Below are 14,254 nucleotides of genomic sequence, written 5' to 3'. Positions count from 1 at the left end.
GGCCATGAGCCTGTGAGCCGACATCAGCCGTTTTGCAATCGTATCGCATGTCGGCTTCCAAAAAATAAATTATGAAATATATTTTTTAATTTTATTTTTATTATTAGTGAAATTAGAAGTTAAATACTGGTAGGCTTAATGACCTGCATGATAAATTAAACTTAGGGCATGGGGCATAGGGCCTTAAAATGAGAGTGGAAAGGGTTAAAACCGAGAATAAAGAAACTCTGTGTGAAGATATTTAAATAGTTTCCATTGAGTATAAAATACTTTTCAACAGTTTGGTCAGGTATCTTTCATACATTATTGATGGCTGGGTTATCTCAATTCAAAATGCATTTGATATTAAACAGATGTTTCATTCATGTCGTCACAATATGGATGTAATTTAAAAATATCACCATCGCCTAGGTAAAATTGAACTATTATATTTTATCCAAGAGGTTTCAATAATTTTTAACCGCAGTAGATTATTTAACACCATAGATTTTCAGAACAAATTATTGAAAATTAAGAATATTAAAAATTATATGAAGAACGGTGTACTTAAGCTTTTGTAAGGAGAACTTAACATTTTCAATCATGCAAAAAACCGTTACTTAATTTAAAGTATGATTAGTACATTACTCCAAATTCAAACCACAGGTCTGTGTATTTATAAATTACATCTCTTTACAAATTCAAGAAAATATCAAAATAATAACTTAGTATTTGAGTCAAGAGTCGGCATCAGTAGTCTAGTTTAATTTAATACCGTTGCATTTGGTTTAAAATGATCATTAATTATAACCACCAACTTCATCCTTAAAATCCTTTAATGTATTCTTTAGCACTTTTGACCCAGAAACTACTGCTAAGAAATAAGTCAAATTTATTTTCAAAGTAGCACTTTGCAAACTACAATACATAGTCAATATAGTTGAAATATGATAAAAATTTAACAAATAAAAATTACATATAAATTCCTTCATATAAAATTGAATGGCAAGGCGAGATTCTTATCTTCAACTCCAGCTTTTAAAAGTTTCACATAGGCCTAAATCACTTCATACCAAACTCAGTTCAATAGCAAAAAACTCATTAATATTCTTTTAGTATAAAAAATCATTCAAATTAAGACAGAATACATTTTGGTTATTTCAAAACCTATTGAAACCCAACCAATTTAATAAATCGATCAATTTTTTAATTCCAGTCTATCAACTCTTCATTAAAATTCTTAATTAAAAACGTGTCCTGTCTGTTTTTGAAGTCATTACACAACTACAGGATATTTTCATGTCAAGGCTACATTAATAAAAATAGATTAATGTATCTGGCAACCTAACAGGTTATAAACTAGGATCATTTTAAGCGTAAACTTCCAAGATGAAAGTGGGTTGAGTTGTTACATCAATTGCTCAACACCTTTGAGAAAAACATAGGGATTCCCAGATTCTCGTTTGCTGTGTATATTCTGCTGCATCGATTTCTCTCCAATAAGAATAACAATAGCCAGTTTACATAGTTATTTTTTAAAGAAAATTTTGAAGAAGTGGGACATGATTGAAATGTACCCAAAAACTTTGTTATGGTCTGTTATGCTTCCTGCTTTCTCAAAAATTCATCAAAACTCCAAGTCAAAGAAAACTCAAGTTAATTGATATATTAAAGGAAAAAATGAGGAAAAACATACACTATTTTTCAAGATTTCAAAATTAAATTGAATACAGTTATGTCTTATTTGGTGTTCTAAAACAAAATAATATGTCCAAATGGTTTTTTTTTTAATTATCTTAATGTTTTAATCTCACAGCTTCGAGAAGGAAGGTAATTGTTAAACTTTAGTCATAGCTTTAACAGGTTGTGTTATTAATTTTTCAAAATAGTGTGTCATCAAAACTTACATTTACAAATTTATCCCTGGAAATGTATTTCTTCAATAAGAGAATAATTAATGTTTATTTCATTTTCACGAACCAAAATTAAAATTTCATAATTCACAGGTTTCTTTATATTCTAAAACTAAAAAAATTTACTTACATGGAAAACATTCTAGGACCTACTTCCAAACTGAAACTCAACACGTATGTTTAGTCCATAGATTAAAGTATATTTACATTGGTCTTGGATTAAACGTTAGTTTCACAAATGATGGAACTAAGATCATTAAAGGGCTTCAACACCAACCAACCAACACTGACGTAAGCCATCTAGTTAATCTAGTTTAGTCGTAAGTCAAATATGTACAAAGCCAAAACCAATAGTTACGAGAGAGCTAGACAAGACTACAACGTCCCAAACCGTGTTTTCTTGTATCTAAAGGGCAAAGGAGAGGTTGAAGGTTCCCACAGTTATTGTTTATGAGAGAGAGAAAATCATCTTGTTTGGCTTATTTGTAGATCATTTGGTGGACCAAAATAAATCAAAATATGGGAAATTTTACATATTAATAATTTAGAAAACTAAAGATGATTACATTTTTAATAAGCTTCCCAACCTATCTCATTTAAGGTTTTGTCCTATCAAACGTATTTATTTGTGTAAAAAAAAACAAAAATGATTATAAATTTCAAACTGATATGATAGCCTGAAATTTATTATATGATTTTAGAGTAATTATTTTATTCAAATTATCATATATTTGTTTCTTACATGCCAAAATTCATTATTAACTTATGTTTTCATACATATCAGGGTATGTATTATTTTATTTTCTGTAAACAGTTCCTAAAGTAAAATTTTACACATCATAATTTAAAAATTACAATTTGTACAGCTACCTTATTAGTTTGAGCATTAAAAACCTCTCCCCACAAAATTAATTTGCCAGGTCAAACTTTACATAGCATTAATTTCAAAAATTGTATTATTAGTTTCCTATTATTTTGCTCATTATAAACCTCTCCCCACAAAATAATGTTTTATTTAGTCTATCACAAAGTTAAAGGACCAAGGTGGGTCGCATGCTAGGGGCAGAATGGTACCTGTAGCCGACCAATCGCAGTCGAGCCGCTAACGTTGGCAACCGCCTACTGCGCGACAACACTCGCAGGTCCTCAGGGTCGAGGAGCAAAATTTCCTCTTCACTCGTGGAGGAGCTGTAAGGGCCAACAAGGATCAAAACTGGGGTACAAGGGAGAATCAGTGGGCAAATGAAATAAACTGGTGGTCTGTCTTTAGAATGAGTAAATTGATAAAACTCTATTTTAACATAGTAAAGGCTACGATTAGCCTAAAAAGTGGACATTACTGATTACATATAGATTATTATTTGATAGGCTGTTGCAATGTTTCAGCATTGGTGAGGGTAAGAATCTGTTTCAAGAATTTCGGTTTGTTAAACAGTTGCGAATAATTTATAGGCAAGTCAAACATTAAATTATGTAAATTTTAACAAAGGCCTAACTTCAATTGTGAAGTATAACAAACTAAAAGGGTTCCTAAATTTTATTTTTGTCAGTTACAAACACTTTATTTCCATAAGTGATACGTTTTCAGCTGTCAGGGTGACAAGCCTTCTGAATTTTGAGATATTAAATTAAAGGTAATTTTTGACTAACTCGCATTCTATTAAATTTTTTTATAAACACTTTTGATTTGATTTGATAAACAAAATCTATTTTTTGTAGTATTGGGGGACCAAGATTCTACGGTTAAGTGGTAAACCTTGAACCCTCTGATTATGATATAAGACCTTCACTGGGTTTTGTTTAGTTACCTACATCAACTGAATCTAAATTACTTGGTTAGACTAACTAACTCCCAAATAGTCAAATGTATGTTCACAAAAGACACATTTATATAACAAAACAAACCAACTGAAACAATAGATAATGTGTGCTCATGATTTCCAGACCAACTGGTAAAAATGTTCTATGGTTTGAACTACAAATTATAATTGTCTTTGTAATTTTTATTTTAATAAGTTGTCTTCATATGTCTGTACACAGGCTCAAGCGTCCTCAGAACCAGGACTACTAACATCAGAACACCAATAATTTCAATTCCTGGTTTGAATATTGTAAAAGTAAAAATTTCATAAAACTATCTTTGGATTTAATGTGGGGACGTGGGTATTCTAATTCAAATATGAATAAAAGATGAGTGAAAACCATTTTTACATTTATTTTCTTTGTAACAGTTTTCTTACAAAACAAAATGTTGGTGGTTGACATTATTTTTTACAGATAAAAGAGACTAAAATCGACATAAGAACATTTTTAGTGTCTAATTATAAGTGCACATTAAAAATCTGAAAATGCTATCTGAAAATCATTAATTTGATAAGTTAATCTCTCTAGCCAGATTAGCAAACCTGATATAATATTTTCATACATGCAAAGCAAACTGACGACTGTCCGTATATTGTGTGTTTGACCAGTCGTTTTTTTTGCACGGACTGCATATAAAAAAAAAAAAAATCATGCTTTCTCTTTTTATAAATTTAAAATAAACCAGACCACCAGTATACAAAAGAGGCAACAAAACATGAAAGAACCAAATTGCAAAAGAAACACTAAACAAACCACAAAACAAAGTTTTCTCCTCATTTCTAGCGGAACAGAAAAGAATCTCTCGGTTCTTAGACAACATACAAAGTCTCATTTGAGATTCAGAACCACAAGTCCAAAACATGTTTGCAGCATCTACAATGGGACGAGTGAGGTTAAAATTCAAACTGCGCTACAACACAACATGAGGTTTAAGTTTTAAAATAAGTTCCAGTTTAAACTTTCTGACTGATTTATTTTTAATAATTCAGCCTCCCTTCCAACAGCACTATGTGCAGGCTAATTTACCAAGCTATAAAAATGTAACTCTGATCCAAGGTTAACCTGTAATTTACACACAATACAACTACTCTACTAGCAATTAATCAATGCCTTGCAATATCCTGGGGAGTTAATTTAGGTTCTATGAGAAAAAGTAGCAAATAACCTGTTGTTTGCATGTGACATGATGTGGGCCCGAGAGATATTGGCCCCAAACACACCTAAAACCTTTTGCGCCCCTTAGCCCATTTACTAAAGCGGCCCTGAAAGTAATTTATAATAATTTACTGCATCAACATTATTCTGTTTTTATTTTTACAAACCTTAGAAACTGAACAAAACTTTTTTTTAATCAGATAATTTAGATACTTGTTTGGTTACCTTAGGAATTTGAATACAATTCTCTCCTACTCCTATTCATTGTTTGGTTATATCATTGTTACAGACTATGGTAATGCTTAGAATCATCTCAATTTTGCTACAGGTATGTTTAATTAGTTAACACGGCACTTTAGAGTATGAATTAAAAGTGAATTACTGGGTGAGTTACTGGGTTTGGTTTTGAAGGGGCAAAAATGAATTAACAAGACTTAACAATTGAAAGAATCTTGTAGAGGTTTAGAAAAAAAGCATCAGAACAGGCAAATACTTATCACTTAGAGTCAGAAAATCTATTTAAATAGTTTGCATGTTCTGTCAACTTCCATCTTCATAGAAATCATTGACCCTGTTTTGCTAACAAGATTTCTCAGAGAGGTTCTACTAGACACTACCAACAATGTTGCTTTCTAATAAAACACCGTTGGAAATTTGTTTAGTGACAATTATATCAAATAAAACTAAATTATAAACGACCATCAAAAACCCCTCTGTATCTCCAAACAAATTCACTATATTTTAGTTCAAATTTAAATGTAGTAATTTGATTACTTATCACTTAGAGTCAGAAAATCTATTTTAAATAGTTTGCATGTTCTGTCAACTTCCATCTTCATAGAAATCATTGACCGTGTTTTGCTAACAAGATTTCTCGGAGAGGTTCTACTAGACACTACCAACAATGTTGCTTTCTAATAAAACACCTTAACATAAGCTGAGCTGCTTTGGAAATTTTTGTAGTGACAATTATATCAAATAAAACTAAATTATAAACGACCATCAAAACCCCCTCTGTATCTCCAAACAAATTCACTATATTTTAGTTCAAATTTAGTTCAAATTTAAATGTAGTAATTTGATTTAGTAACATGCAACTTGTCCAGATCTAATCTAATAGTGTAAACCAAAGGGGGGTAAGGGTAAATTAATTAAATTAATTCAACCCTAGTGGCTTGCAGGAACAGAAGTCCCTAAAAAACTCAAATGTAAAACAAATTATTGTAATATTTAAACAAACTAAGAACCAATAGATCTTTGGGTCACGATATATATCCCTGTACACCATATTTTTTGTGAATAAACAGTATTGGTTGCATTGGTGTTGTAATAAATAAACTTGCATTGGTTGTAGTTATTTTCAAAAGATAATGTAACTTCTTCCAAATTTTATCTCTGCTTAAGGAGAAAAAACTTACAGTATATGGTTTGTAAATAAATACTGGTTTACTAAAGTAGCTTTGGTCTTGAGGTAATAATGAGAAAAAATGCTTTCCTGATTAGAATTTGAAAAATTGTCTTTGTAAAAGTAGAAAAGAAAGTAGAAGTGTGTATTATATGTAAAACTAGAGTCTGTTGAGATTTAAGCTTGTTTATTGGTAATAACCACCACATTAGCACCCTTACTCAGTTATTATTTTTTAAATTGTATACTCATTTTGTAAGGTTCAACAAAATTAGTGTACAAAGGCGCCTCTTTGACCAAACCAAACCAAGACTTAGATTTATGTTTCTGATCTACATCAAAATAAAAACTACTTTTAGTGTAAGTTTATGTGGTCCTATTCCTCCTGATGGTGTGATTGAATTTCCAAATTCTATCAGAATAGGCATGGGCCTATTTAAATGTTCAGTGGGTTAATTGATGATAGTTTCGACCACACTGAAGTATTAATTTGCTTCTCAAACCACATTTTTAAGTATTAGCGTCGTTTTCGTTTATAAGAAGGTGACTAACATTTTGGTAACAATTATTACTACTCCCTTCACCCCCCATATAATTTGTCCTTTAAAACCATTTCCTATACTGTGTACCAAATACTCTCCTTCGTAGTCGCGGTTTGCCCCTAACACAATACATTTCAAAACTGCATTACCATTCTAACCTAAAATAGAACACAAAAATAAATAAACAAATAAATACGCAATGTTTACATCAGCTGGTATATTTAAACTGCTTATAATCACTGTTGTGTACTTCCATTAGAAAATGATTGGATCTTTGACGGACTGTGGGGAAAGTTTTTACACTTCTGATATTTTTCCCACCTTCCTTGGACCTTAAGCTTTAAAATGAACCCCTAAAAGCCATTTTAAAGCTATCATTTTAAAGCCATTTTAAAAGCCTAAAAGCCACCTTTTTCCTAACTCGAGATATTTAGTGGGGACCGATTCGCTTACAGAATTAAATATATAGATGTATGGCATAAATATAATACTGTCAATTTCTGTTGTTTTATTTTTAAACTACCAAAATAAATAAACTATCGAAACGAAGTAACCGTATTAAAGTTAACTCATCCATTTTGATATTTGACACACTGTTGATACAGATGTGCTAGTGATCGCAACACAAACAAAAACTTTAATGCAGACAAATTTGATTTGAAATTCCAAAGTAAACAACTGTGGTTATTTTTTTCAATTCAATTTGTTTTCCTACATCTGTCTATCTGTTATTGAACAAAAATCACTCAACCAATAAGTTGAATTTTGAAAAAAATAATCGGGTTAACCATGAATAGTATATTTTCACAATGATTTGAATGAGACCTTTGAATATTTAAGATGGGGCTTCAGAGATCAAATATAATGGTCTCCATAGACATTATTATAACCCACAAAATGTACATTAGATATTAAAAGAATTTTCCATACAGGGAATAAGATATTACCATGGATCTCATGGTGTGTCCTGGCCCCAGACAAATTTATTTTTCATTTGGTATCCGGAAAAACCCGAAACACTATCCATTTAAATTAATGTTTTTATATTTATATAGCACAACAACATGTTAAAGATCATCCGATTTGGATAGATGAATTTGGTACAAACATGAAACGGTTTTTATTCTAACCATTTTGCCTCTTAAAACATAAGCATTTAAAATTTATTTCCATACAAATTTGTAGAACATAAAATACAAATTTATTTGAAGCATTGTTGTACACTTAAAATAGTTAAGGAGAAAATTACAAAATACAATTAATTTAATATTAACATGTTATTCTCATGGAGAACAAGTAAATTTTCATTTTTTGTTAAATTTTATGGTATAATTCTGATTAAATTTGGCAAGTTGATGTATTTCATACTGAGCTATTAACATTTCACAAATAAAAATCTAAATTAATTTCCCTGTAAGCTAACCTAAGTAGGCCTACTTATAAAATTAAGTTAAAAATTGAATAAATTTTACATTTTAAAGGAAATATTTTAATTTAGATTGAGCCAGGAAAATAGAAACTAATTTTGTCTGCAGGTTTGCTACAGCAGGGGAAAGACTTAAGCCCCTAAAATCACTGGATTGAAACTCTAGTGTAAACAAATCAGATTTAGATTCCAAAACAAACGAGAAACGCGGTGTGTTATTTTTCAATCAAATCTGCTGGCGAACCGGAGGAAATGAGTGACAAATTCATCATCTTTGTATCTCAACAATGAGTGGGTGGGGTGGACTAATGTGTAACATATAAAACAAGACATCACATTGTTAAGCTGACAATGCCACCAACGCTACTATTCTAAGCAGCCTTGGCCTGACTTACACATTCAGGGTCGGCTATCTCTTATCGGCGGAAAGCTAACTGTCTGATAACACAGTAGCTTTTTAACTCTAAGTATTTTTAAATATCGATTTCCAATAACAATGAAATATTCGGAAAATATTTTTGTCAGCATGGTAGAATAGAAAATAACTTGGTTGGAGTTTCAGATACGGCCTGACGATGACATGTGCAACTGATTAAAAATAATTTCCTTTTTAATTTTTCATAAATATTTAACATCTTGTAAATGTTTGCAATACACAAGTGTAGATCTTACTAATATTATAAATGTGAAAGTTTGTATGTTTGTTTCTTTGTTTTAAGATCAATCATGCATTAACTACTGGACGGATTGGGCTGAAATTTGGCATGATGATAGCTCACATTCCCGATTAACATATAGCCATATTCTTATCTCAAAAATCCTTTTTAAAAAGTTATAAGATTTACCTACAGGGTGCAGCACTAAATTTTTTTGCAATTAAAGCTAATTTGAACTAAGCAGCAACAAAAAACCGTGATTCACAATGAGAACTGTCAAAGTAGGATTGTTTACAGTTAGGTATGTTTATGTTTTTAATTTCATGGATAATTTGTGATATTTTGCGAATTGTTGATAATTTAGGTTTCTCTATTGTTTAGGTGAGGTGGTAGAAAATAATGGTTATATGGTAGAAGTGTATTATGGAATATTGTAAATTTAAAAAAGCAAATTTTTCAAACTGTGTCCTATTTTATCGCAAACGCAAAGATTGAGTATAACTGCAATAAGCATTTTATACTTATATTCCAACTAGCCCAGTCAATAAAGGTTTTGTGTCGGAACAAATTAGTGACAAGCAAAACTATATACCACTGGATAGTACACATCAAGATGTACATTTTACCAAAAGTCCCCTAAAATCCCCTCGGTGCTTCCTCCCCACCCCCCTTCAAAGTCAGGAATTGCAAAGTTTTACTAAATCACTCATATTATATCCAATATGGCTCATTCGATTACAATAATCTTCAATTCGTTGTATTCCTTAATAAATTGTCTAGAATAAAGTCCCTTTACACTTTTGCGATAAATCAAATACTTTCTTCTAAATTAAATGATAAATAATGAAATTTAACAAACGTTTACGCTGATTTTTTAATTTTTCTAGCGTATTTTTTTTTATTCGTAGAAAAGCTGAAAAACACTTGCTCTAAAAGGTTGTAGAACATGTCTTTCTAAACACTTTCATATATATAAGTATAGGATTCTGATATAACCATGGGCAGGGGAACGGCCCAAGTAGATGGGAGTCTGAGCCTCGGCGGTGCCACCTCATAGCCGCGAGTGAAGTGATCGACCCACAGTAAAGTACGGATGAGGTGTTTATGCAATATAAACTATATATTAACGAGTTAACTAATATTGTTAGGGATTAAATTAGTTTTAGTGTTGAATAAATATTAATTAATTTCATATATTATATTCATACAGGGTGTCCCGGAACTCTCTACCAATATTGTACGACATTTTTCCTGAATATTAAACATATCAAAATTTCATATTTAAATTGTCCGGAAGTCCTACTCACACAGCCACCATTTAGTTTTTCTCACTTTTAACTTTCTTAAAATTTGTTAAGGATACGAAATTAACACGTTGCACAAACATTTATGACGACTATACAAAGCTACAAAATATTATGACAGTTCATAAAACAAAATGGCGGCTATAAAAAAAATTTGAAATAGCCGCCATTTTGTTTTATGAACTGTCATAATATTTTGTAGCTTTGTATAGTTGTCATAAATGTTTGGGCAAAGTTTCAATTTTGTATATTTAACCACTTTGTAGAAAAAAAATTAATAAGTTAAAAAACAAAAGGGCGACTCTGTGAGTAGGTAACCAAGGACATGCAGTCAATTTAAATATGATATTAAGATATGTTTCTTACTTAGGAACAATGCCATGAAATATTGGTATAGAGCTCCGGGACACACTGTATATTAATAGGCAAGCATGTTTCTTGAAAACAATTTTTCTTAGGTTGTGTGCATCGCTGGGAAAATATACGCATGCTGTTAGAAAGATTTTTTTCCTGGAGATGAGCAGAATCCCTTTACTGCCAGCAACGAATCATTTCGCATTATTTTTGTTCCCTTGAAAGATTTATTGGACATAATTATCATGGACATTATTTGGACTTTATTATTGGACTCTCGATATATTACTTGAAGCCCTTCTAAGTTGCTCTTCATGCTTAAATCGTTGGATGATCTGGATATCCGTTAAACACAAATGTCACATTTTCTCCGTATCTTGATATAACATGGTTACATTAATTATTTATAATGTCTTCATAGATAGAATTGCCGGGCCATTAAAAATAATGGATCGAAAATCAACAACGTGTGACCATTCAATTGTATATGTATGGTCATCAATACTGCAATCAAAGACTTTGTTCCTTTTCTTATGGAAACATCATCAAAAGAAGCTCTAATAGTCATTAAGTATAAGTGGCCAGTTACATTTGTATGTAAACTATTAACTTATATTGAAAGTAGCTGTGACTTCTATTTAAATTAACTGTGACTTGTCGACACCTAATTTTTCGCTTGTCTGTTTCGCCTGTGTTTAACTTCTCTCCTTTGTAGGTGAAGTTTACCAAAGTTGATTTCATGTATTTTCTCTAAAGCTGTTATACCTACATCGTATGCTTGATATCAGTCGATAGTTCAGAGCAATATCAGCAATATAGCACTGGGGGGATTTTAGGGGACTTTTGGTAAAATGTACATCTTTATGTGTACTATCCAGTGGTATATAGTTTTGCTTGTCACTAATTTGTTCCGACATTGGTGGATTTTGTGTCTTTATTGACTGGGCTAAACCCCGTACGAAGGACGGGTACTCTGCTAGTATAGAATAAAAAAAGAGTTGGATGACATTTTATGTTAGTCTAAAATAATTTTGTTAGTGAGCTATTTGGCAATTAACTGATTAACAATAAAGAAAGGCATTATTCATCTGATGATTCTGGAATAGCAACTAAAAAACACCCAATTTGCATAAAAAACCACATTTAGAACAGTCATAGTAAGTCCAAAATCCAAATACAAAATACGATTGTTAAAAACTGCTTCTCAAGTATTCATTTAAAAAACAAAAACCATATGTGAAGGAAAACATGTGAAAAACCACATACTAACAATCAAACAGTCATAAAATTACTTTACATCCAAACACAATTCAAGCTGTTTTAATTTGTCAAAACATACTCTTTATTTTAAATATTGTAAATAAGCAGTGTTATTTATACAATAGACATAATTGTCACAAATAAACATTCAGCTGCAATTAATTCTCTTATCATGATTTTTCTTGGATTTTAATTTTTTCAACGATAAAGTGACCTTTGAAAAAAAAGAAATTGCATTATTCGTTATGCCTTGGAGACAAATCTTTTAACACTATTAATATGAGTAATTAGCACACAGGTCCCCACGTATTTTACACATTAACTAAAACAAGCCTTTTAAGAAAATAACAATTTGTTAAACACAGAACACCAATCCACTTTCAGACGAAGATTGAAGACTCGTCCAGTGATTAATCTAGTTTCGTTGATTGACTGGTCCTGCTTGATGCATCAAATGTAATTACCTTTGTTTTTAAATAATTGACTGTTATTAATTAATTGGGATATTGAGTTAGTAATTAATTGAAAGTAAACATGAATTGTTCATTTCCTACGACCACTGTCTTTTTGAAAATATAATTTTAACGGATACAAAAATGTAGGCCTACAGCAAGTCATTGCTTTCATTGGAATGGATTCTCTATCTCCAACACAGTGAAAGTTATTTTCACTTGTGAGACATTGTTTTCTTGATATGTGGAATTTCAGCTAAATGTGGATTTTGAACCACCATGTCATGGCATTACCACAAAACCATTGGTGTTTGGCCAGATCTAAACCCGGATCTCCAGATCACAAGGTCCACACTCTAGCAAAATTTTATTGGTATTTAGTATGGTAATGGTAATGGTAATTTCTTTATATAAATCTCTTTCAAAGTTGAAAATCTCAACAATGTAAAAACTGTACAGTATCATCCTTTTTTTTTTCGATGTCTGCAAAAAGAGCTTTAACTGAATCGATAAAAGGCCCGGTTAAAACGTGATAAACAATGGACTAAATGAGCCAAAAGAGATAAAACCTCTTAAAGACTCACTTTGTTTCAGAAACTGCTATGTGATAACCTTCCGTCTTTGACATAGAATTTTTGATAATATTTACAATGCATAAAGCAAAACATGATTACAAATTCCACGATATTTGTTAAGTATGACTATGAAAAATACACAGTTTTTTTTTTAACTACTTTTCAATGATTTCCAAATTTCCATTTTATTTATTTTTGTCTGTTATTTGTAAAATATTATCAGGTAGAAGGTTATAAAACTTAATCCCAGCATATGAAGGTTTTTTTTCAAAGAATTTTAAGTTGTAATTTGAAAAACTGATTTTATGTCTGTGCCTTGTCCCATAGCTGTGGCATGAACCCAAGGTCTCGAATTTGGATAAATTATTCTTTACAGCCTCAGACTAATATTAATATTGGGCAAAATTAGTAAGAATATAAAGTTTTTAAAATTGTTCTTTAACTGAAGTTCTCCAATCTTGAACGTTTAACATGATGCGAAGTGCTTCTTTTTGAAATGATGATATTTGTTCCAAATTTTCTTGAGAGATTGTCCCATATAAAATTATGCCAAAGGAGATGTGGCAGTAAATAAAAGCAAAGTAAATTATTGTTAATGTTTCCAAAGGACATAATTTAAACATTTTTCTCAGAGCAATAATCCTTGCAAATTTAGCAAAAATTTTACGGCCAAGATGTTCAATATGAAGGTTCCAATTAAAATTTTTGTCCAATACAAGTCCTAGGAATTTAAAATTTTGCAGTTCTTCTAGACATTTTCCTACCATCCCAATTCTGTCTTGAGCTTGTTTATAATTCTCATATGTTGAGAAAGATATGCACTTTGTCTTATTTATATTAACTATACGTTTAAAATGGTTTAAAAAAGAGTATTTACATTTGTAAATTGGTTATTTGCTATTGACTCTACTTTTTGATGGGTATTACCACATACAAGTAAGCTAATGTCATCAGCATATAGACAGACTTCAGCATCATCTAATACATCTGGTAAACCCTTTGTATAATATATGAACAACAGTGGTCCCAGGATTGATCCTTGTGGCACTCCACATTTTAAAATTTCCAAAGATGATGTAAAATTTACCTTATTGTTGTTTGTGACATTAGTTATTTCTATATAGGCCTATTGTTGTCTGTTATTTAAATACGATTTAAACCAATCTAAAGCTCTATCCTTGATACCGAGACAAAACAAGATATTTACCAGCTTGGAGTGTGACACACTATCAAAAGCCTTGCTACACAAGTTAGAATCTAAAAGCACTGCGACCAGTAAAAAAACTGCAAATAACTGCATTCTCTGTACCATGTTGGAGAGGGAAGTGTGTAAAGCAGTCACCGATTGACTCATCATTTAGTAAAGAGCA

At 31.0% G+C, this 14,254-nt stretch overlaps 1 protein-coding gene across 3 annotated transcripts in view; it reads right to left on the bottom strand.

Moving 5' to 3' along the window:
• LOC128985658 (acyl-CoA:lysophosphatidylglycerol acyltransferase 1-like) overlaps positions 1-14,254 on the bottom strand; it is a 71,862-nt gene that overhangs the window by 37,189 nt on the left and 20,419 nt on the right. For 2 of the 3 annotated variants that reach the window (XM_054405415.1, XM_054405417.1), the window contains exon 3: positions 2,967-3,080. The exons of the other annotated variant lie outside the window; for it this stretch is intronic. In XM_054405415.1, the coding sequence (XP_054261390.1) occupies positions 2,967-3,080 (114 nt within the window). The remainder of the gene's footprint in view (positions 1-2,966; positions 3,081-14,254) is intronic. 3 annotated transcript variants of the gene reach the window in all.

The sequence above is a fragment of the Macrosteles quadrilineatus genome, unplaced genomic scaffold, assembly GCF_028750875.1.
Source record: "Macrosteles quadrilineatus isolate MER2022 unplaced genomic scaffold, UCM_ALF_1.0 Scaffold_2__2_contigs__length_208266976, whole genome shotgun sequence".
In the NCBI taxonomy this organism is placed as follows: Eukaryota; Metazoa; Arthropoda; class Insecta; order Hemiptera; family Cicadellidae; genus Macrosteles; species Macrosteles quadrilineatus.
Note: the sequence above shows the minus strand (reverse complement) of the source record. Positions and strands in the feature narration are given on the sequence as shown.